This window comes from Lynx rufus, unplaced genomic scaffold (assembly GCF_022079265.1).
Source record: "Lynx rufus isolate CCGP_SWC_20201006 ecotype Redwood Valley unplaced genomic scaffold, mLynRuf1.p SCAF_14, whole genome shotgun sequence".
In the NCBI taxonomy this organism is placed as follows: Eukaryota; Metazoa; Chordata; class Mammalia; order Carnivora; family Felidae; genus Lynx; species Lynx rufus.
In genome coordinates this window covers 768,943-791,709 of record NW_025814828.1, presented here as the reverse complement: position 1 = coordinate 791,709, position 22,767 = coordinate 768,943, and the positions used below count along the sequence as shown (strand labels likewise).

Here is a 22,767-nt window from a genome sequence, read left to right as displayed (position 1 = left end):
GGTGTTGGGTGGATGGATGGTATGTAGGTGGGTAGATGGAAAGATTGATGGATGGAAGCATAGGTGAATGAAAAAGTGGATGGATGGATGGATGGATGGATGGAAGGTTGGATGAATGAAAAGGTGGGTAGGTGGGTGGGTGGATGGATGGATGGATGGGTAGGTGGGTGGATGGATGGATGGATGGATGGGTGGATGGATAGATGGATGGGTAGGTGGGTGGATGCATGGATAGATGGATGGTAGGTAGGTAGATGGATGGAAGGATGGATGGAAAGATTGATGGCTGAAGGATGGATGAATGAAAAGGTGGGTAGGTGGGTGGATGGATGGATGGATGGATGGATGGGTAGGTGGGTGGATGCATGGATGGATGGGTAGGTAGGTAGGTAGATGGATGCAAGGATGGATGGAAAGACTGATCGGTGAAGGATGGATGAATGAAAAGGTGGGTGGGTGGATGGATGGATGGATGGTTGGGTAGGTGGATTGATGGATCAGTGGATGGATGGATGGATGGTTATGTGGGTGGATGGATGGATGGGTAGGTGGGTGGATGGATAGATGGATGGATGGATGAGTGGGTGGATGGATGGATGGATGGTGGGTGTTGGGTGGATGGATGGGTATGTAGGTGGGTAGATGGAAAGATTGATGGATGGAAGCATAGATGAATGAAAAGATGGATGGATGGATGGATGGATGGATGGATGGATAGGTAGGTAGATGGATGGATGGAAGGATGGATGGAAAGATTGATGGGTGGAAGGTTGGATGAATGAAAAGGTGGGTAGGTGGGTGGGTGGATGGATGGATGGATGGGTAGATGGATGGGTAGATGGATGGGTAGGTGGGTGGATGCATGCATAGATGGATGGTAGCTAGGTAGATGGATGGAAGGATGGATGGAAAGACTGATGGGTGAAGGATGGATGAATGAAAAGGTGGGTGGGTGGGTGGATGGATGGATGGATGGTTGGGTAGGTGGATGGATTGATGGATCAATGGATGGATGGATGGTTAGGTGGGTGGATGGATGGTGGATGGATGGATGGGTAGGTGGGTGGATGCATGGATGGATGGGTAGGTAGGGAGGTAGATGGATGCAAGGATGGGTGGAAAGATTGATGGGTGAAGGATGGATGAATGAAAAGGTGGGTGGGTGGGTGGATGGATAGATAGATGGATGGATGGGTGGGTGGATGGATGGATGGATGGTGGGTGTTGGGTGGATGGGTGGGTATGTAGGTGGGTAGATGGAAAGATTGATGGATGGAAGCATAGATGAATGAAAAGATGGATGGATGGATGGATGGATGGATAGGTAGGTAGATGGATGGATGGAAGGATGGATGGAAAGATTGATGGGTGAAGGATGGATGAATGAAAAGGTGGGTGGGTGGGTGGATGGATAGATAGATGGATGGATGGGTGGGTGGATGGATGGATGGATGGTGGGTGTTGGGTGGATGGATGGGTATGTAAGTAGGTAGATGGAAAGATTGATGGATGGAAGCATAGATGAATGAAAAGATGGATGGATGGATGGATGGATAGGTAGGTAGATGGATAGATGGAAGGATGGATGGAAAGATTGATGGGTGGAAGGTTGGATGAATGAAAAGGTGGGTAGGTGGGTGGGTGGATGGATGGGTGGATGGATGGATAGGTAGGTAGATGGATGGATGGAAGGATGGATGGAAAGATTGATGGGTGGAAGGTTGGATGAATGAAAAGGTGGGTAGGTGGGTGGGTGGATGGATGGGTGGATGGATGGATGGATGGATGGATGGATGGATGGGTAGATGGATGGGTAGGTGGGTGGATGCATGCATAGATGGATGGTAGCTAGGTAGATGGATGGAAGGATGGATGGAAAGACTGATGGGTAAAGGATGGATGAATGAAAAGGTGGGTGGGTGGATGGATGGATGGATGGTTGGGTAGGTGGATGGATTGATGGATCAATGGATGGATGGATGGTTAGGTGGGTGGATGGATGGATGGGTAGGTGGGTGGATGCATGGATGGATAGGTCGGTAGGGATGGATGGATGGATGGATGGATAGGTAGGTAGGTAGGTGGATGGATGGGTGGATGGATGGGTAGGTGGGTGGGCCGGTGGTTGGATGGATGGATGGATGGGTGGATGGGTGGATGGATGGGTAGATAGGTGGATGGATGGATGGATGGATGGGTGGATGGTAGGTGGGTGGGTGGATGGTTAGATGGATGGATGGATGGATGAATATAGGGGAATGATGGATGGAGGGATGGATGATGGATGGATGGGTGGATGGATAGGGAGGCAGATGGATGGATGGATGGATGGATGGATGGGTAGGTGGATGGATGGATGGATGAATGGATGGATAGGCAGGTAGGTGGATGGATGGGTGGTATGTAGGTAGGTGGATGGATGGAAAGATTGATGGGTGGAAGGTTGGATGAATGAAAAGGTGGGTGGGTGGGTGGGTGAATGGATGGATGGATGGATGGATGGATGGATGGATGGGTAGGTGGATGGATGGATGGATCGATGGATGGATGCGTAGATGGATGGGTAGGTGGGTGGATGCATGGATAGATGGATGGAAGGATGGATGGAAAGACTGATGGGTGAAGGATGGATGAATGAAAAGGTGGGTAGGTGGATGGATGGATGTATGGATGGATGGATGGATGGTTAGGTGGGTGGATGGATGGATGGGTAGGTAGATGGATGGAAGGATGGATGGAAAGATTGATGGGTGAAGGATGGATGAATGAAAAGGTGGGTGGGTGGATGGATGGTGTGTGGGTGGGTGGATGGTTGGATGGATGGATGGATGGATAGGTGGATGGATAGGTGGATGGATAGATGGGTAGGTAGGTGGATGGATAGATGGATGGATGGATGGATGGATGGATGGATGGATGGGTAGATGGATGGATGGAAGGATGGATGGAAAGATTGATGGGTGGAAGGTTGGATGAATGAAAAGGTGGGTAGGTGGGTGAGTGGGTGGATGGGTAGGTGGGTGGATGCATGGATGGATGGGTAGGTAGGTAGGTAGATGGATGGAAGGATGGATGGAAAGATTGATGGGTGAAGGATGGATGAATGACAAGGTGGGTAGGTGGGTGGGTGGATGGATAGATGATGGATGGATGGATGGATGGATGAATGGGTAGGTGGATGGATAGATGGGTAGGTAGGTGGATGGATAGATGGATGGATGGATGGATGGATGGATGGATGGATGGATAGGTAGATGGATGGATGGAAGGATGGATGGAAAGATTGATGGGTGGAAGGTTGGATGAATGAAAAGGTGGGTAGGTGGGTGGGTGGGTGGATGGGTAGGTGGGTGGATGCATGGATGGATGGGTAGGTAGGTAGGTAGATGGATGGAAAGATTGATGGGTGAAGGATGGATGAATGACAAGGTGGGTAGGTGGGTGGGTGGATGGATGGATGGATGGATGGATGGATGGATGGTTAGGTGGGTGGATGGATGGATGGGTAGGTAGATGGATGGAAGGATGGATGGAAAGATTGATGGGTGAAGGATGGATGAATGAAAAGGTGGGTGGGTGGGTGGATGGATGGTGTGTGGGTGGGTGGATGGTTGGATGGATGGATGGATGGATGGATAGGTGGATGGATAGGTGGATGGATAGATGGGTAGGTAGGTGGATGGATAGATGGATGGATGGATGGATGGATGGATGGATAGATAGGTAGATGGATGGATGGAAGGATGGATGGAAAGATTGATGGGTGGAAGGTTGGATGAATGAAAAGGTGGGTAGGTGGGTGGGTGGGTGGATGGGTAGGTGGGTGGATGCATGGATGGATGGGTAGGTAGATGGATGGAAAGATTGATGGGTGAAGGATGGATGAATGATAAGGTGGGTAGGTGGGTGGGTGGATGGATGGACGGATGGATGGATGGGTAGGTGGGTGGATGCATGGATGGGTGGGTAGGTAGGTAGATGGATGGAAGGATGGATGGAAAGATTGATGGGTGAAGGATGGATGAATGAAAAGGTGGGTGGGTGGATAGATGGATGGATGGATGGATAGGCAGGTAGGTGGATGGATGGGTGGGTAAGTAGGTAGATGGACGGATGATAGATGGATGGATGACAATGTGTTTCCTGAAACAGCGTTGTGGCACTTGGTCTCAGAGCAGAGGGTCCTATGGATGGTCTCTGAGCAGCTTGGGAGTGGCAGGGGGTCAAGGACCCCAGGGCAGGAGAGGCCGCTCTGCTTCTGTGACCAGGAGGAAAGTGGGGTGCTGGCCCAGGCCCCAGAAGCTGCCCTCTGTACAAAAGGCGTAGAAATCTGTGGTTAAGATTTGCAGCCTGGGAGGCAGAACTCTCCGCCAGCCAGACCACTGTAATGATCTTCTCGTCTGTGATGACCGGGCATCCAGAAAGCTCCAGCATCCAGACTTTTAATCACTTAGGAGCTTCTCCCACATTTTGGCCCACGCCTCGCACGGTTCTGCGGGAGAAGCCCGGGAACAGTTCTCCCGTGTGCGCATGGGACGTGTGTCCTCTTCCAAAGGCGAAGAACTAAGAACGTTTAAGTGTTAAAGGGTGGGATGTGCGGTTATCTGGGAGGATCCCTGGGGCCTTCCGTTCACAGATAGGGGTCTCACCCACCATCACCTGCCTGCACCCCCAGCCTGTGTTCTCTAGATGCAGGATGGGGGGCCACGTCCTGCAGACAGATGGCTCGGGCGAGAGAGGAGGGGCCCCACACCAGTGCCGGCTCTCCAGAGAGCTAGAACCCAGGGGATCTACAGCTGGCGGTGTATCGCAGGGCAGTGGGTCATTCAGTGGCGGGGCTGTGGCACCTGAAATGTGTAGGGCAGGCCGGCCGGCCGGCCGGCTGGAAAGTCAGTACATGCTGGCCCTCAAGTCTTGAGGCAGAATTGCTTCTTCTTGGTCAAAATCTCATCACTGCTTTTAACACCGTCCACTGATTAGATGGGGCCCACCCACATTGCTGAAGGTCACCTCCCTTACTTCAAGTCAGCTGCTTCTAGACATCAAACCACACCTTCGAAACCCCGTCTCTTTGGGTTACCCGTGCGTCGGTATCGGCACCGGGTCTGGGCTGTGTCCCCGCGGGGCCGCCCCCTGAGCGTGCGTCGTGCCCCGCTCAGGTGGGTGAGGTTGGCGCCAGCCCCCAGGACGCCAGGCCGTGGCTGCCCAGGTGTGAGGTGCGCCGGGGCGCCCCGCTGGAGCCCGCATGACGCCCCTCTCGTGTCAGGTTACGGTAACACGCGGCTGGCAAGCCGGCACCTGGCGTCGGAGGGCGCGTGTTCTCTCCACGGCTTCGTCGCGTACAACGATGAGCACGTCTGGACCGTGTTCACGGACCTGGAGTCTGCGGTGCGACAGGGCGCCCGCGCGGCCGCGGGGAGTCCGGCGGAGGACCCGTCTCAGGTAGCGAGCATCAGGACGCTCGTGTGCACACCCCGCGTGCCCCACAGAAGCACCCACGGGCACGGATCCGCGCTCTGGCCGGCGGGTTGAGCGGGCCGTGTTGCAAAACCGCCGACCGTTGGCCCTCGCGACATCAGGATCACGTGGGGGGGGGAGGGGGGTGGGGGGGGCACGGGCAGCCGGCGTGGGTGGGAGGCCGGGCGGGGGCGGGGCGCGGGGGCCGGCCGGGTGCCGACGGGATTCGCGCAGGAAGGGCGCAGCACGTGGCACGGAACGAAGGCACCGCGTTTCCCGCGTGGGGTTCCATCGCACGGACGCTGTCGCGCGAGCTCGGTCTGCAGAGTCTTCCTGCTGCCCCTCCGTCGTTCCCCTTGCCCTTTGGGGAACCTTTGGGAGTTGACGTCAAAGCTGCGCTGTGTCTGCAGGGCGGGACCCGGTGGGTGCTTTGGCGTGGGCGCGGCCACCCGCCACCTGCGTCCCTGGCAGCCTTTGCTGAGGGCAGAGCGCGGGCAGGGCTCCGGGTCGCGCTCCCCGCACGAGGCAGGAGCGGGTCCCCCACGGCACGGGGCCTGCATCAGGGCCGGCGACGGGGACCCAGACGGGCTGTCCCCGTCGGTTGGGCTCCTAAGGCTGGAGGCCTACAAACAGCGCGCAGTTACTTGTCGCGGTTCCCGAGGTGAAATCCGTCCAAGTCAAGGCACCTGCAGATTCGGGGTCCGGACACCCCTGCTTCCCGCCTCCCGTCCGGCTGTCGTCTCGGGGTGGGAGGGGCCGGGGGTCTCTGCAGCCTACTCTAGAAGGACACGAGTCCCCCACGGGGGTCCACCGTCATGACCCGGTGACCCGCCCCCCCCCACCCAGAGGCCCCCCCCCCCCAGTACTGAGACCGTCCCCTTGGGGGGTGGGGTTTCACATAGGAAATTGGGGCCAGTGGGGGGAGGACGCAAACGTTGTGTCTCTGACGAAGACTGAGACACGCAAAGACGGGGACCCAGAGAGACCCGCGCTCCTGGAGACAGAGACCGGGCGGGAGGGACAGAGAAGCCCCACGGGGGGCTGGAGCGGGGCCAGTGTCTCTGTAAACAATCAGCCTGTCACCAGCGAGTGCGGTGACGGCTGCAGGGGCCGGCGGGGGACCGACCCCTTCCCTTCTCCTGCTTCGTGTCCATCCAGACCTCGCGCGGGGCTGGCGGGGGCCTCCGGGGTGACGGTCCCCATTCACTGGCTTCAGATGTGCAGATGCAGGCGTCTGTTAGGTCCCGCACATGCCAGGGGCGCTGACATCCTGAAGGACCAACCCCTTTTCTGGGCTACACTCAGCCCTGCCGCCCCGGACCCCCCGACTCAGCTCGGCCCCGCCCCTCCCCTGCACCCCCTACTCAGCTCTGCCCACCGGGCTCCGCCCCACTCTGGTTCCTTCTGCCCCACAAGATGCCCCCGCAGCCCGGCCCGGCCCGGCCCCACCAAACCCCTCCCCGCCCCGCCCTGCACCCCCCCACCAAACACCCTCCACGCCAGGCCCTGCCCACCCCCCCCCCCACCCCGCTCTGCCCATCCCCCCACGCCCCTTCCTGGGTCAGCTCTGCCCCATGAGATCCCCTCCCCATCACGACCCTCTGGCTTCGCCCCCAACCCCCTACCTGCCAGGCCCTGTACCCCCCCCATCAGACTCCCTCCCCACCGGACTCTGTCCCCCAAACCCCCTCCCAGCCCTCCCCGCCCAGCTCTGCACCCCGAATCCCTGCCAGCCAGGCTCAGAACCCCCGTGCCCCGAAGGCCCTGCCCCCCCAAGCCCCTCCCACACAGGCCTTGTGCCCCAACCCCCCACCCAACGGCCGGGCCTTATACCCGGAACCCCCTCCCCGCCCGGCTCTGGCCCCCCCAGACCCACCTCCTCCGCAGGCTCTGACCCCCGACTCCCCTCCATCGCAGGCTCTGACCCCTAAACCCCCTCTCCCGCAGGCCCTGCCGCCTGAACCCCCTGCCTTGCAGGCATTGATCCCCCCTCTCCCCCACAGGCCCTGCACCCCCAACCCCCTGCCCGACAGGCTCTGACCCTCTCCCCCCTCCCCTATAGGCCCTGCCCCCCTCCCCCTGCAGGCTCTGACCCCCGACCCCCTCCCGTGCAGGCCCTGCACCCCAACCCCCTGCCCGACAGGCTCTGACCCTCTCCCCCCTCCCCTGTAGGCCCTGCCCCCCTCCCCCTGCAGGCTCTGACCCCCGACCCCCTCCCCTGCAGGCCCTGCACCCCCAACCCCCTGCCCGACAGGCTCTGACCCTCTCCCCCCCTCCCCTGCAGGCCCTGCCCCCACAACCCCCTGCCCTGCAGGCTCTGACCTCCTCCCCCCTCCCCTGCAGCCCTGCAGGCCCTATCCCCGCCCCCCCACGCCCTTCCCTGTGGAGCTCCCTGCCCTCAGAACCCCCGGGTGGGACCACAGCCAGTGCGCAGGCTCCCCTGGGCCCCCGTGTGGGTCTCCTCAAACCCCGTTCTGTTTCAGAGCAGGGACCGGAGGCTGCGTTTCATGCGAGCCATGCACGGCCTCACCCAGCTGACAGCTCGCCAGGTGGCCACCGCCTTCGACCTGTCCCGATTCACCTCTGCCTGTGACCTGGGAGGTGAGTACCACGCCCCGCCCCCCGCCAGGCAACGGGTGCGCAGGGCTCAGTGCATTTCTTGCGTTAGGTCGTGGCCACCTCATCTGCTGAGAAGACGTCCAAAGCGGGTTTACGGCTTTACAAGCATAAGGCCAGGAATTTGGCTGTGGCGGGTGCCGGGTCCCAAGTCCAAGGAGGCCCTAGGGGTGGGTCCTAGAGGTTATGGGGCCCTTTCTGCTGGCTACCGATTTGGGGGAGAGGATCACAGAGCCATCTGACCCCGTCTTGTCGGGTCTAATTATGCCCACATACCTGCCACCCTATTCCAACTCGCTGCTTACCCCAGGGCAGCAGACGTGAGCTGATGCCTGCCCAAGGGGTACAGTGGGATTAGGGGTCCCAGGGGGAGCCCAGAGCTGCTGGCTTTCATTTCCCTGCCACCTGCACACCGGTCCTCCTGGTGGCCCAGAGGGGCTGCTGTGGCGCCAGCCATGTCATCCACATTCCAGCAGCGGAAAGGAGATGATAAGAGTGTGGCTTCCTCCCTTCCCAGCTGGGCTCTGATGCTCCCTCTGTGCGTCTGTGCCCCCCCCCCCCCACTGATGTGCGCTGGACCCGCAAGGTGCCAAGGGCTGCGTGAGACATCAGAGATCTCTGCCCGCCGCTGGCTTCCTTTCGCAGACCGGGCCTCCAGCCGTGTTCTCAGACCTCATTCTGGTTTTGCCAAGCGGCCATCTTGGAGACCCGCCAGGGGTGTGTTGCGCTGGGCGGGTCAGGTGACCGTGTGTGTGTGTGTGTGTGTGTGTGTGTGTGTTTGCATCCCCGCAGGCTGCACAGGTGCGCTGGCCCGAGAGCTGGCCCGGGAGTACCCGCGTCTGAAGGTGACCGTGTTTGACCTCCCGGAGGTCATCGAGCACGTGTGGAGTTTTCACCCCGAGGGACGGCAGCCGGAGCGCCTCCGCTTTGTGCCAGGTAAACGCTGCTTTCTCTGCGCTCTGGGCCGGCGTTGGGCCAACCGCGTTCGCTTCTGCACGGCGTGGGTGTGCGTGCAGGGCCTGCGCCTGTCTGCGCGCGTGTACCTGCGTTTGCACGTGTGTCTGAGTGTGTCGGATCTGTGCACGTGTATCTGTGTTTGCACGTGTGTGTATCTGCGTGTGCATGTAGACAGGTCTCTGTGTGCACACACCTGTGTGTCTGCACTCGTCAATGGGAGTGTGAGCAGCGGGGCTGTGGCGTTGGAAGCAGTCAGGGTGCAGGTGGGGGGGGCGCGAGGACGCAGGCGGGGGCGGGAGGGCGCAAGTAGGGGGGCGTGCAAGCGGGCAGGCGGGGCGTGCGAGAGAGCAGGCGCGGGGGGCGCGAGGGCACAGGCCGCGGGGGGGGGTCGCGAGGGCGCAAGGGGGCAGGCGGGGAGTGCGAGGGGGGCGTGAGGGCACGGGCGGGGGCGTGCGAGGGGGCACGGGCGGGGGGGGGGCGTGCAAGGGGGCAGGGGAGGGCGCGAGGGCACAAGTGGGGGGGTGTGGAATGGGGCAGGAGGGGCGTGCGAGGGCGCAGGCGGGGGGGCGTGCAAGGGGGCACGGGCGGGGGGGGCGTGCAAGGGGGCAGGCGGGGGCGTGCGAGGGCGCAGGTGGGCGTCCACAGGTTCCACGACCAACCAAGGGCACGAAGGGAAGTCGCCCAAGAGCTGGCGCGGGAAAGCCTGGAGTCAGACGTGGTGGGGAACTTCCAGGGGCAGCTGTGAAGGCGGGAGCCGACCCGGCCCTCGCGACCGCCGTGGCCCCGCCCGGGGGCCGACGCGCCATGGGACCCGGAGTTAGGACTGGAACGTGTTGGGGTTGGGGACACGGCATGTCTCGGAGCAGGGCGGAGAGCGGCGCGGCCCCGTGTCCGCGCCGTGGAGCGCCAGCCCTGGTGTCCCCGACTCCCGACGTCTCCTGTTCCAACCAGGTGACTTTTTCAAGGACGACCTCCCGGACGCACAGCTGTACGTCCTTTCCAGAATTCTCCACGACTGGGCGGACGACAGAGTGCACGAGCTACTGAGCCGGGTGTCCCGCAGCTGCAAGCCAGGTGAGACCCCTGCCGCTGCGCGGCCTCCCTCCGCTTGCAGAGAGGGAAAGGGACGGTTTTACCGACAGCCAGGCGCCCCCTGCGCCCCCGCGCGCGCTCTGCCGGCCCCTGTGGATGTGCAGGAGGCGCCAGGAGAGCAGCTACAGCTTTGGGACCCTCTCACCCGAGTCTCCCCGTCCTGGCCCCAGGAAGTGCCGGCATCTGTGTTCTCGGGCCGGAGGTTTCCCGGACGCCCCAGCCTGTGTCCCAGGGGGCCTGGAGCAGGGCATATCCAACCCCCGCCCGGGGGCCCCTTCCCAGGCCTCCGAGGTCCCAGTGGCGCAAAGCGCAGCTCGTATCCCCGTGCCCCGAGCGCCTGGTGACGTGTAAGACACTTCTGTTACCTCCCCGTGCGGTTAGGGAACACGAAACAGCAGTTCACTTTCCAGTTTGCCGGAAACAACCGTCATTTTTGGTCTCATATTTTGCTCAAAGAGTGAAGCAAGGGTCAAGTGCAATCGTGTAGGTTGGGACTCCCCAAATCTGCAGGCAGCCGGAGACCTGGGACTAGTCCCAACACTGGCTGGAGGCAGAATTCCCTCCTCCTGGGGGGATGGCGGTGTGTTTTCTCTTGAGGCCTTCAACTGATTAGACGAGGCCCACCCACGCCACAGAGGGCCAGCTGTTTTGCCCCAGGTCACACATTTAGATGATAATCTCATCCAAAAGGCACCTTCACAGGACCACGCGGAATGATGCTCAACGATGATCTGGGCCCTGTGGCCCCGCCCCAACGACTCGTAACATGAGCCATGGCCCCACTGCCCGCATACCCAGCCCCTCCCCTGGAGGGCGCTGATGCCCTGCAGACCCAGGAAGCCCGTCTCTGCTTATCTCTGGCTCCTGGCTCAGCACTGGGCCCCGTGAGCAGGAAGCTGGGAAACCACCCATCCCGTATGGGGCACAAGCCGGTGTTTCAGGATGCTGGGGACCCAGCAACGAGCGTGTGTGGAAATGCAGTCACACACCAGGAACTGGCACCAGAAGCACCCAGGGTCCCTCAAGAGCAGTGTGGCCGTGTGATAAATTCGCGGGAAACCTATTTGCACAGACGCCCACGTTCCTGGGTCACACGTGTGGACGCGGAAAAGTCCCACGGACGTTTGTGGACTCGATGTGCCTGACGCCCACCCCTGCCATTCCGAGGAGGCTCCTGGAGACGATCTGGGGGGAAGGAGAGACAGACGGCCCGGAATCGGTCACCAGAGCTGCTCGAGCGCGGGACAAGGTGGGGGCCCCAGGTGGCGGCCCAGGCGGGGATGGGGGAGGGGTGGGGACAGGCCCCGGGGGGGGGGGGGGCCGGACACTGAGAGACGGGGGCCCAGATGGGTTATGTCACGCGTCCCAGGGTTTGGAAACAGTATCGCAACGTGTTGGCAAATCTACCCGAGCGTTGGGAACATATTGGAAGAGCTGCAGAGAAAATGAAGCAACTTCTTATGAAATGAGGAAATGTCTGTGCCAAAGAAGACCACAGAGCTAAGGCGTCCTGGTCGGTCCCTGTAGCAGCAGGACCGGAGTCCCTTCCCACCCCCGAATTCACATCCACCGGGAACACGCGAACAGGAAGTCATTCGGAAACAGGGCGTCTGCAGATGGGAGTAAGTGAAGGATCTGAGATGAGCCCGTCCTGGATGAGGGGGGCCCTGAATCCAATGACAGGTGGCCGTGTAAGAGACGGAAGGGGACACACGGACAGAGGAGAAGCCATGTGAAGGCAGAGGCAGAGACGAGAGGGACGCGGCCACAAGCCCAAGGACACCTGGAGCCCCAGAAGCTGGAAGAGGCTGGAAGGAGCCTCCCTTGGAGCCTCAGGAGGGAAAACAGCCCTGCCGGGATCTCAGCGGCCCTGCCCCTCCTGGGTCTCAGAGTTGTGACTTGCATGCCTGAGGAGAGAGTAAATGACTGGTCTGTGGTCACTGGTTACCACGGCCTCAGGACAGGCTCATTGGCATGGAGAGGCAGATTTTTACGGGTCACACGGACAGTCGGGCTGCTGAGCAGGAGCATGTGTCCCTGGAGGGCGCGTCTGTGCCTGTTTAGTCCCCGCTGCATTCCCAGGGCCTGGAACAGAGCCGCCCCGAATAAGCGCTCCCGAAGCAGCAACACTGTATCATCCGCTGGAGAGGAGGCGGGGTTGGGGAACGAGCGAGCCCTGAATCCTCACCTCCCTCAGGAGACAGCGTGGAGGCAGTTGAGCTGCACGTCGTGTTTCTTCTGTGCACGGTTGGCGGGGGAGGTGGGGAGGGTGCAGGGCTTCACCGACCCTCTCCCCTGCTGGCTGGAGCCGCTCCGTGAATATTCAGGTCCTTGCAACATAGGGGCTGCAGGAAAGAGCTCACAGTGCCTGGTTTTGTGTGTGTGTGTTTAATGTGTATTTAATTTTGAGAGGCACAGAAACGCAATGTGAGTGGGTTAGGGGCAGAGAGAGAGGGAGACGCAGAATCCGAAGCCGGCGCCAGGCTCCGAGCCGTCAGCACAGAGCCCGACGCGGGGCTCGAACTCATGAGCTGTGAGGTCATGACCTGAGCCCAAGTCAGATGCTACACAAAGCCACCCAGGCGCCCCTCCAAGCGCCCAGTGTGAACATTCAGTCTTTCGGAGCCGGGCCATTGAACCGCATGCATATGTTACCTTGAAAAACCCAGAATGTTACCATACGGAGGGAGCAAAGGCCCGGATCCCACGTCCGTCAAATGCGTACAACCAACAGCAGGAGACGCAGCGGAAGCCAGCCACTTGTGTCACTGCTGTGTCCCTGTCTCCTCTGTCCCTTTTCTGCAGATCCCCCTTTGACAAAATCGGCAGGGGCCTCTGGTGGCTCAGGCAGCTTGGCGTCCGACTCCTGGTTTCGGCTCAGGTCCGTGAGATCGAGCCCCGGGTGGGGTCTGTGCTGACTCTGGGGGGCCTGCTTGGGATTCCTCGTCTCCCTCCGCCTCTGCCCCTCCCCCTAAAATAAATAAACTTTTTAAAATTCACACACACACACACACACACACACACACACAGAAAAGGAGCAAAAACATACACTAGTTTCCTCCCGGCCTCTTTTGATCGAGGGTGCTGTTTGCCTGGCCTGGTTTCTCCGTCATGAACGCTTTTGAAAACAAGTAGACGCCCAGATAGACGCGTGCGTACACGGGCGTGCACACACACCCACTTTGTGCTTGAAGCTCCTGCTCTCGTGCGGCCATCACCCAGAGTTCCCGGAGCCAGGCAGCCTGCTTGGGGCATTTCCAGAGTGAATGCGCGCTGCCTGATGGCCTCCTGCGTGCTGCACCCCCTGCCCCGGGCTTGTTTACCCCACGCACTGAATCCGTGTCCCTGTGCACCGGGCACCCTCCCCCCACACCCCCCACTCAGGCTGGGCCCTGAGACTGCCGGCTGCTCCCCCGTCCGTCTGCCTGTGTTCCCCTGTCTCCCTCCGTGTCTCTGTCTCTCTCTGCCCTTCTCTGGTTCCACGGGTGCGCGCCGGCCTCGGCCTCCCCACGGGCCTGGCGCGCGCGCGCGCGCGCGCGGTCGCCTCGCCCTCCCCGCGGCCTGGCGCGCGCCGTCCTTGGCCTCCGCTGCCCTCGGCCTCCCCCAAAGTAGTTCCGAGCGCCCATCGTCGCTGACTGGCCGTGCGCTGAATCGTGCCCACGACTCCCTCTGGCTCTGTTGTCCGCAGGCGGTGGCCTCCTGGTGGTTGAAACGGCCCTGGACGAACGGCGAGCGGCCCGGGCCAGCCTGCCGGCGGCCTTGAACGCGCTGGTGCGGGCCCAGGGCAGGGAGCGCAGCCTGGCCGAGTACCGCAGCCTGCTGGGGCAGCATGGGTTCCGGGAGGTGCAGGTGGCGCAGGCGGGGGGCAGGCTGGACGTGGTTCTGGGCATCAGAGCGTCGTCGGCGCCCTGAGGCTGCCAGCGCCTGACGCTCTCCCGGGAGGCTGGGGGGGGGAGGGGGGAGGGGGCTGGAAGTTGGGCGTCGGGTGCAACAGTTACTCGGATCGGCTTGTGTAACCAGACGGATTAAACCAGCAAAACGCACTTGCTCTGAGCTCCTTTGTGGGTCCCGGTCGCGTGGGCAGGAGGGCCGTGCCCTCAGGCGCTCATCTGAGGCCCCGGCCACTTGGCTGGAGACTCCCTCCACCCCCCGCCCCCCCCCCCACTTCCTGGCCTCTGGAAAGGCCTGGAGTCCCCCAGGGGCGCGGTGGAAGGGCCCCTCCGGCTCCCGCTCCGGGACTGCGCGTGTTCCTCGTTCACTCCTGTTCTACATGTGTTTCTGCGCGTTACTTACAGCAGGTCGACCCTGGGCGCCCCGTGTCCCACGCTCTCTGCCTGGATGTTGGGGGGGGGAATCCTGGGGCGTCCTCTCTCCTACCCTCTTTGCCGGGATGCTGGGGGGGATCCTGGGGCACCCCGTGTCCCGCGCTCTCTGCCCAGATGCTGGGGGGGATCTTGGGGCGTCCTCTCTCCTACCCTCTCTGCCCAGATGCTGAGCCGCAAGGCCGCTTCTGTCCACAAAAAGCATCAGAAGTCGTGTCTAGGGAGCTGGTGGTTCACGCGGCGGTTTACCAGGTCAAGAGGCCTGCTGACCACCTGTGTCCCCAAGCGACCTATTTCCCGCTCGAGTCTGCTGGGTATTTCGCTAATTTCTCTCGTCGTCAGGCCATCGTACGATGATTATAAAAACACACACGGACACCTTCATTGATTTATTTACTTATCTTGAATGTTTATTTTTGGGGGAGAGAGAGAGAGAGAGAGAGCGAGAGAGAGCGAGCCAGCAGGGGACGGGCAGAGGTAGAGAGACAGCATCCCAAGCAGGCCCCGCACTGAGCCCGACGCGGGACTCGAACTCACCAGCCTGAGACCATGACCTGAACCCAAGTCCGAGGCTCAAAGGACTGAGCCCCCCAGGCGCTGATGGGTCATTTCGCTCACACTTTCCGCCTACAAGCCACTGTACGTAACTAATAAAAATACACAATTACATGCCAATTAGTTTCCCCTGTGTACAAATGTGTTTTATATAAATAAGATACATTGTGCGTGTTTTATATAATTCTGTAGCTATGCACTTATAATGTATATACTACATGTGGATTATAATTCTAGATTTCCACACAGACATTAATTCTTTTTTCTCTAATTTTCTTAAATCTTGTATTTATTTTTGAGACACACACACACACACACACACATAGTGTGATCGAGGGAGGAGGAGACACAGAATCGGAAGCGGGCTCCAGACTCTGAGCTGTCAGCGCGGAGCCTGATGCAGGGGTTGAACTCAGGAACCGTGAGACCTTGACCTGAGCCGAAGTCCGACGCTGAACTGACTGAGCCCCCCAGACTATCCCAATTTTTTTTTTTTTTTTTAAATCAGAAGTCGTGTGTCCGAGGGAGGCTGGGATGGAAACAGGAATGAAAGGCTGATCCGAGGGGAGGGGCGGTGCCGTCCGGTGGGTCCCCCGTCTCCTGCCTCCTCCCCACCCCCCTCCATGTAAGAACACAGGTGAAGGGCTCCAGCCTCCTTCATCCCCCAGTGCCGCTGTCTGTGTGTGGGGCGACCTGACCCGCAGTAAAACAGCACTGCTCCTGCCCTGGGTCCCCTCCCCCACCCCCCCGCCCCCCGCCCCCCGCCTGGCTGGTGCTCAGCAGCCTGGAGGGACACACCTGCCTCGTGCCAGCCCCGGCCGGCCAGGCAGAGCCGCGTGACGCTGACCCGGTCACCTTGGTCGGCCCGGTCTGCCTCCCCGCCTCCCACCCCCACCCCCATCCTGGAGGGGCCAGGCCCTGCGGGGCACGTTTTCTGTGTCAGCCTGGCCGCACAGCCCCGGCAAGGACACCGCGTTGGTTTCCAACGACCTCGACCAGCCACGTGCCTGGGCCGCCGCGCGCAGAGCTCAGCCCGCCCGGAGTTTGCACACCCACCAGTGTGCCCGTAAACCAAGGACCCACCCGAGGGAGGCCCGGGCGGGCGGAAAGCAACAGGCCCATAACATCAGAGAGGGCGGAGAAAGGTCCACGGGTTCCACGCACCGCTCACCCTCCCGCGTCTGTGCGCGAACTTCTTGTGGCAAAACATCCCCAAAATAGGAAGAGAACGTGTGACCTCCGTACTATACGTCCTGGGTTTTCTTTTATTAGGAATATTGTGAAAAAACGGGCTGCCTGGGTGGTCCGGCAGTCACGCGTGTGACTCTTGACTTTGGCTCAGGTCATAATCTCACGGTTCGTGGGTTCGAGCCCCACACGGGGCTCTGAGCTGACATCATGGGGCCTGCTTGGGATGCTCTCTCTCCCTCTGTGTCTCTGCCCCTCCCCTGCTTGCACTCTGTCTTTCTCAAAACAAATAACTTTAAAACGAGGAATATCGGACAAAAAGAATGTTTAGAGGAGTCAACGCATACTGTGTGGGCACAGAGTGCAAAGGAGTTTCAAGCATCTGTGGTCTTGACGAACGGAGGAGGTAGGAGTTCTGTGGCTGACCTGAGCCCCACCCTCCAGGTGACATTCATTCACTCATTTTTGAGAGAGAGAGAGAGAGCACGAGCAGGGGAGGGGCAGACGGAGAGAGAGGGAGACCCAGAATCAGAAGCAGGCTCCAGGCTCGGAGCTGTCCGCACACAGCCCGACGTGGGGCTCGAACCCACGAACCGTGAGATCATGACCAGAGCTGAAGTCAGACACACACTCCGTTGAGCCACCCGGGCACCCCACGCATGGTCTCTTAAAATGCGTTTTCATTAAAATCTTTTTTTTAATTAATAGGCCCATTTCTCAGATGCTCTGGGGAAGCAGATTTAAGCATCGACTGCCCGGCAAAGGCTGGCCTCCAGCTCCTTCCAACCGCTGGCTTAATTCTTGGCAATGGGGACCTTTCTGAGCCTCCCCACAGAAGCCGGGAAACGTGAGCCTCTGCAGGACCCCGCCCACCCTGCGTCCCCCCACCAGCCCCTTTCGGGCATCCTCTCCCCCTTGCCTGTCTCAGGGGGGCAGTCTCCCCAGACCGGCTGTCCCCAGGTACACGGGGTTCTGGGTTTCTGCTGTTGGAGACGCCGCTGCCCTCTTGGGGGGCACCCACGCACACACCCCCCCCCCAACCACAGAGACACAAAGGGCACACAGTGGAGTGCCTGAGTCGACCCGCCGCGGAAAAACGTGTTCCGGACACCGATTAGCGATGAGGGAAAGAGACTGTGCGTCTTCCTTCGTCCCAGAAGCATTCTCCAGGGACCATGGGGCTCCAGGGACCATGGGGCTCAGTGCTGCCCGCTGGGGAGGTCACTGGGAATCCAGGCGGAGCGCAGGAGCCGGGGGAAGGGAAGGGGAGGGGACCGGAGGGTAACCGCCCCCACCTGCATAAGACGCTGGCTGCACAGAAGCACTTCATGCCAGGTCCTGGGCCTGGAGGCCCAGTGTCATCGGGGTGAGCAGCTGATAGGCCCTGGAGGTCCCTCCCCCCACCCTCCCCTGCCGGGCGGTGATAACCATGGCCAGGGTCCCTTCCAGCCCAGACGGGCTGATGCTGTTCTCACCTGGGAGCGCCCAGCTCCAGCCCCCTGAGCTAGCTGCCTGGTCCCCGGCGAGCATCCCCACCGCCTCCCGCTGCAGAGCCCCTTGGCTGCTCCTGGTGGCCGTGGGGCTGCGTCTTCCGGGGACAGTCTCCACTTCCCGTCCCTGCGAAGCCTCGAGAATGTGCCAGAACCTCCACGGCCCTCCCCACAGCCGTGCTCGGGGGCCCAGGCCCTGTCACCATTTAAGCTACTTCTGAGTGCCTCCCCCACCCCCTCCCCCGCCACCGCAACAGGGTCAGCGTCTGCAGTGCCGGCCAGCCTCGGGCGCCCTGAGCAGGACCGGCCAGTCCTGGAGGTCAGCACAGAACAGGGGCGGGCGTTGGCAAGGACACGGCGCACTGGTGCCCGGGGCTTTCCCGGGCGCTTTGCGGGCACTGACCCACCCAGAACCAGAGTTTTTCACCTGCTACCGGGGACACGGGAAACCACAGTGTGGCAAGCACGGAGCAAAGGGGAAGGAAGCAGAGGGCAGAAAGGAAAACAAACAGGAAGACAATCCTCGGGTGAGGACTGCTCCCAGGCTCTATTCTCGAGCTCCCAGTTTACAGCACGTAAAACCGAGCAAACGATGCGTCTCCTACTCGGGACGTTCGCTTGCGAGTCAGTTAAAAGCTCACCACGTCTTAAGCCGTCCGGGCTGGTGAGCGTGCCCGCAGGGATGCGCTGCCGGGGGCGCACGGGGGCGGCCGCGCACGGGTGGGTACCGGGTCACGCAGGCACGCGTGTGCGCAAAGGCGGGCACGCGTGTGCCACGTGTGCGGCTGGGGGAGCAAGGGCCCCCTGCGGGGAGGGCCGCCAAGGGCACGGACGGGCCCCGCAGGGGGACTGAGGGCCAGCAGAGCCTGGACGGTCTGGGGTCGCGGGCAGGGGGGCGCGCCAGCCTGGAGGGCGTTCCGGTTAAGGACGGGCGGGCGCAGCCAGCGGTGCAGCCCGAAGAGCCTCAGGGTGAGCGTGGGGGTGGCGACCGGACTCGGGCGTCGGCAGCGAGGGGTCGCGGTCGCGGCTCAGAGAGGGTTTTAGGGGGCAGCGTAAGGGCCGCGGCGGAGCACCGGTCAGCGAGAAGACGCAGGAGGTCGGGGTCAGGGCCCGAGGTCTTCGGGGCGAGCGCTGGGGTCGAGACCTGACCTCAGAGGTCAGCAGGGAGAGCCCAGGGTCGCGCCTGGCGCTCGGGCGTCTTCGGCACGAGCGTGCAGGTCACAGCCGGGCATCGGAGGTCGCCGGGACGAGCGCCTCGCAGCGTCCGGGAGGAGCCCGAGCGCGGGAACCCAGCGCCCCCCCCCCCCCAGCCTGCTCCGTCCGCCGCGCGCGCTCCTGCCCCAGCGTGACCTTGACAAGGTCACGGTGCCGGCCCGGCCAACCCCCCGCCTCCACCCGGCCCGCACGGCGCATGGGCGGGGCCCGGCTCCCGCCATGCCCCGGGGCGAGGCGCGCGGCCGGCAGCAGCGGCGCGACCAATGGGCGCGGCGCTCGGGGCCGCGGGGCGGGGCGCAGAGCGGCTCCCGGCAGGCCGCGGGGGCGCGGCGCGCGGGGAGGGGCGGGGCGCCGGCGCGCGGCGCAGCCAATGGTGGCGGCGGGCGGGGGCGCGGGGCGGGGACGCGGGGCGGGGCGTCGTCCCCTTAGCGGCTGCGCGCTGGCCGCGCCGTCTTTTCGGTCCCGGCGGCGGCAGGGCTGAGCCAACGGCGCCCACCCTCCGGCTCTCCGCGCCCGCACCCCGCACTCCTCTCGCCTTGCCGCCCGCCCCGTCACCATGACGGAACAGGCCATCTCTTTCGCCAAGGACTTCCTGGCCGGAGGCATCGCCGCCGCCATCTCCAAGACGGCGGTGGCCCCGATCGAGCGGGTTAAGCTGCTGCTGCAGGTGTGTGTGTGTGTGTGTGCGGGGACGGAGGCGGGGGAGGGGGGGGTCGGCGTGCGCCCGGGGGGGGGGGGCCCGGGGTCGGGGAGCGGGGAGGGGGCATCAGGCCCGGCGGGCCGCGTGCAGCGGAGCCTGCAGACGGGCGGGCGCCGGAAGTGCGAGGCCGCGCCGCTTTGTCCGCGCGCCGCCGGGTTCCGGGGCCGGGCCGGGTGCGCGGGGTCACGTGGGCGCTGCTGCAGGCGTGGGGGCGGGCCCGCGGGCGCGCAGGCGCGGTCTGCGCCGGGAGGGCACTGGCGCGCGTGCGCCGGGGGGGCTGGCGGGTGGGGGCGGATGACGGTAGAGTCGTTACCGTGGAGCGCCTTTTGCCGCCGGGAGCGGTGGGGGCGGCCCGGCGCCGCTCGGGGGCGCGCCTGTCCTGGGGCCCTGTTGCCAGCGCGCCCGCCCGCCCGCCCTGCAGGTGCAGCACGCCAGCAAGCAGATCGCCGCCGACAAGCAGTACAAGGGCATCGTGGACTGCATCGTGCGCATCCCCAAGGAGCAGGGCGTCCTGTCCTTCTGGAGGGGCAACCTGGCCAACGTCATCCGCTACTTCCCCACGCAAGCGCTCAACTTCGCCTTCAAGGATAAGTACAAGCAGATCTTCCTGGGGGGCGTGGACAAGCACACGCAGTTCTGGAGGTACTTCGCCGGCAACCTGGCGTCGGGCGGGGCGGCCGGAGCCACGTCGCTGTGCTTCGTGTACCCGCTGGATTTCGCCAGGACCCGTCTGGCCGCCGACGTGGGCAAGTCGGGCACCGAGCGGGAGTTCAAGGGCCTGGGAGACTGCCTGGTCAAGATCACCAAGTCTGACGGCATCCGCGGCCTGTACCAGGGCTTCAACGTGTCGGTGCAGGGCATCATCATCTACCGGGCGGCCTACTTCGGCGTGTACGACACGGCCAAGGGTAAGCGCGTGGGCCCGGGCCGGCGAGGGATCGGGGTGGTTCGGATGCAGAGGTCCGCTGAGTGACCAGTGTGCTTCAGATGGGGGGGGGAGGGGCGAGGGACCAGGGGGGTTTCACAGTTGTTGATGCTCCGCTGGCGGCTTGGGTGTGTAGACGGTGGTGCTGTCCGTGTGTTCTTACGTGACCTCTGTGTGTGTTGAGATTTCACATTTTTAGAAATTTTTTAAAGTTTACTTATTTGGGGAGGGACAGACAGGATGTCAAGCAGGTTCTGCGCTGTGAGCACAGAGCCCAGCACCCTGGGTTCGAACCCCGAGACCCTGAGATCATGATCTGAGCCGAATTCAAGACACATAATTGACCGAGCCAGCAAGGTTGTCCCTCAGTTTCTTCTTACAAGGATGTCCGTCCTGCTGCTTAGGACCAAGCCCGCTTTGATGACCTTACTTTGCCTTTTTAACTGTTGCTTTTTTTTTTTTTTTTTTTTAAGACGCTCTGCGTCAGTACGGCTCGATTTCTACTTGCTAGGCATTGGTGCTCCGCTGTGAGTTTCAGGGGCTCACAGTTCACACCCTGAAAGCAAGCTGAGAGCAGCTGTCATCAAGGTTTGGGGGTCTTTGTAACAGAGCAGCCTCGCGTTGGGGCTCCTGGAGGGCTCAGTCGGTTGAGCGTCTGACTTCAGCTCAGGTCGTGATGTCACGGTTCGTGGGTTCAGGGCCTGCGTCCCCACTAGGGCTGTCTCAAAAATAAAGGTCCAAAAAAAGGACAGCCTCGCGCTGTCTGCCGTGACCACTTCCAAAGTTCAGCCGGCCCCTGCTGTAGAGGGAAGTCCCTCGGGCACTAATCATGGGTCTCTGGGACTGCACCGTGGCCTGGACGTGGCTTCAGCACCCCCAACCCCTCCCCGTCCAGGCTCTGTGGCCGAGCGCGTCCTGATATCTGGTCTCCGTGACCCGTTGCTGGGAACCCCTCGAGGGGGCAGGGTGGGCGGCACTAGGGCCTGACGTCGGCCGGTGACTCCGCAGGCATGCTCCCGGACCCCAAGAACACGCACATCGTGGTGAGCTGGATGATTGCGCAGACGGTGACGGCCGTGGCGGGCGTGGTCTCCTACCCCTTCGACACCGTGCGGAGGCGCATGATGATGCAGTCGGGGCGCAAAGGAGGTAGGGTGTCTCCGTTCCGGTGGCCGGACGACAAAGTGCGAGAAACCCTCCCTGGCGGGAAGGGCGTCCTGCTCGCAGCCTTTGAGGGGCTCGGGTTCCTCACATGAGCCGCTTCCCACACCGCTTGGGGCAGCGTCTGGCTCCAAAGTGTGCCAGCTTCGCGGGCACGGGAGGCTGTGCTGAAGGGCGCCACTCCTGTCCCGCCAGCCCTTGACCCCGGGTACCTGCTCGGCCCCTGGTCTCCCGAGTGGCCAGGGGCCTCGCATGGTTCCCGAGGTGGGGGTGGGGTCTGAGTTCCGCATTCCTCCCCGACCGCGACAGTGGGCCGGCCGGGCTGTGAGCTGGGGCCACGTGTGTGCACTGCCTCCGTTTTCTCCGTGACGAGGAACCACGTCCCCCGGGTCGCGCCAGCCGGTTTCGCTGCCTGCCACGTGCCGTTCGTGGTTCCTGTAACGTCCTCTCCACAGTAACCTCCCAGTAAGTGTCGTCTCTCTCTTACAGCCGACATCATGTACAAGGGGACCCTCGACTGCTGGCGGAAGATCTTCAAAGACGAAGGGGGCAAAGCCTTCTTCAAGGGTGCGTGGTCCAACGTCCTGCGGGGCATGGGGGGCGCCTTTGTGCTCGTGCTGTACGACGAGCTGAAGAAAGTGCTCTAGGCTCCCCTCCCCCGGACGCAGGCACCGAGGGAATTCTGTAGAATACTTGTAACTGTTACGGACCAGTCATCTTCGAGAAACTCCAGGGTCCCGGCCCCGGCCGGATCGCGTCTAGAGGCCTGGGGCAGGTTCTAAAAGGGGCTCATTGTGATCGACCATTGGCACCAGATTCCATGTATTGGTTGGGGGGGGAGGGGAAGGAGGACGTCTGTCTTCACTCCGCAGGCAGGCAGCTCGGCCACAGACCTTAGAGTCCAGGTGCTTGTGGGACCTTAGTTGTGTTTAAGTATTTATTTAAAAAAGAATCGTCTCCATTTGTACTTAAGCACTATTCTCTTTTGCACAGCCGAATATTTGCAATTATGTTTCATGTCGGGCATTCTGCAAAACCATAAAAGACGGGACGGAGAGAGAGAGACTGGTGGTTTGTTTTCAGCCGAGT

The 22,767-nt window shown here is 62.0% G+C and overlaps 2 protein-coding genes across 8 annotated transcripts in view; both read left to right on the top strand.

The window, feature by feature from the left end:
- The window catches only part of ASMTL (acetylserotonin O-methyltransferase like), a 72,508-nt gene extending 58,343 nt beyond the window's left edge, over positions 1–14,165 (top strand). For 5 of the 7 annotated variants that reach the window (XM_047075828.1, XM_047075825.1, XM_047075826.1 and 2 more), the window contains 5 exons: positions 5,267–5,442; positions 7,941–8,058; positions 8,866–9,009; positions 9,982–10,104; positions 13,811–14,165. In XM_047075828.1, the coding sequence (XP_046931784.1) occupies positions 5,267–5,442; positions 7,941–8,058; positions 8,866–9,009; positions 9,982–10,104; positions 13,811–14,034 (785 nt within the window). In that variant the 3' untranslated portion in view covers positions 14,035–14,165. Of the gene's footprint in view, positions 1–5,266; positions 5,443–7,940; positions 8,059–8,865; positions 9,010–9,981; positions 10,105–10,812; positions 11,397–11,491; positions 12,563–13,810 lie in introns of those variants that run through there. The other 2 variants (XR_006961419.1, XM_047075824.1) reach the window with 2 other exon arrangements.
- Positions 14,166–19,338: 5,173 nt separating this feature from the next.
- SLC25A6 (solute carrier family 25 member 6) lies at positions 19,339–22,739 on the top strand. The gene is made up of 4 exons (XM_047075822.1): positions 19,339–19,559; positions 20,014–20,500; positions 21,526–21,666; positions 22,168–22,739. The coding sequence occupies exons 1-4, from the start codon at positions 19,449–19,451 to the stop codon at positions 22,323–22,325; spliced, it is 897 nt and encodes a 298-aa protein (XP_046931778.1). The 5' UTR covers positions 19,339–19,448; the 3' UTR covers positions 22,326–22,739.
- Positions 22,740–22,767: the final 28 nt, after the last annotated feature.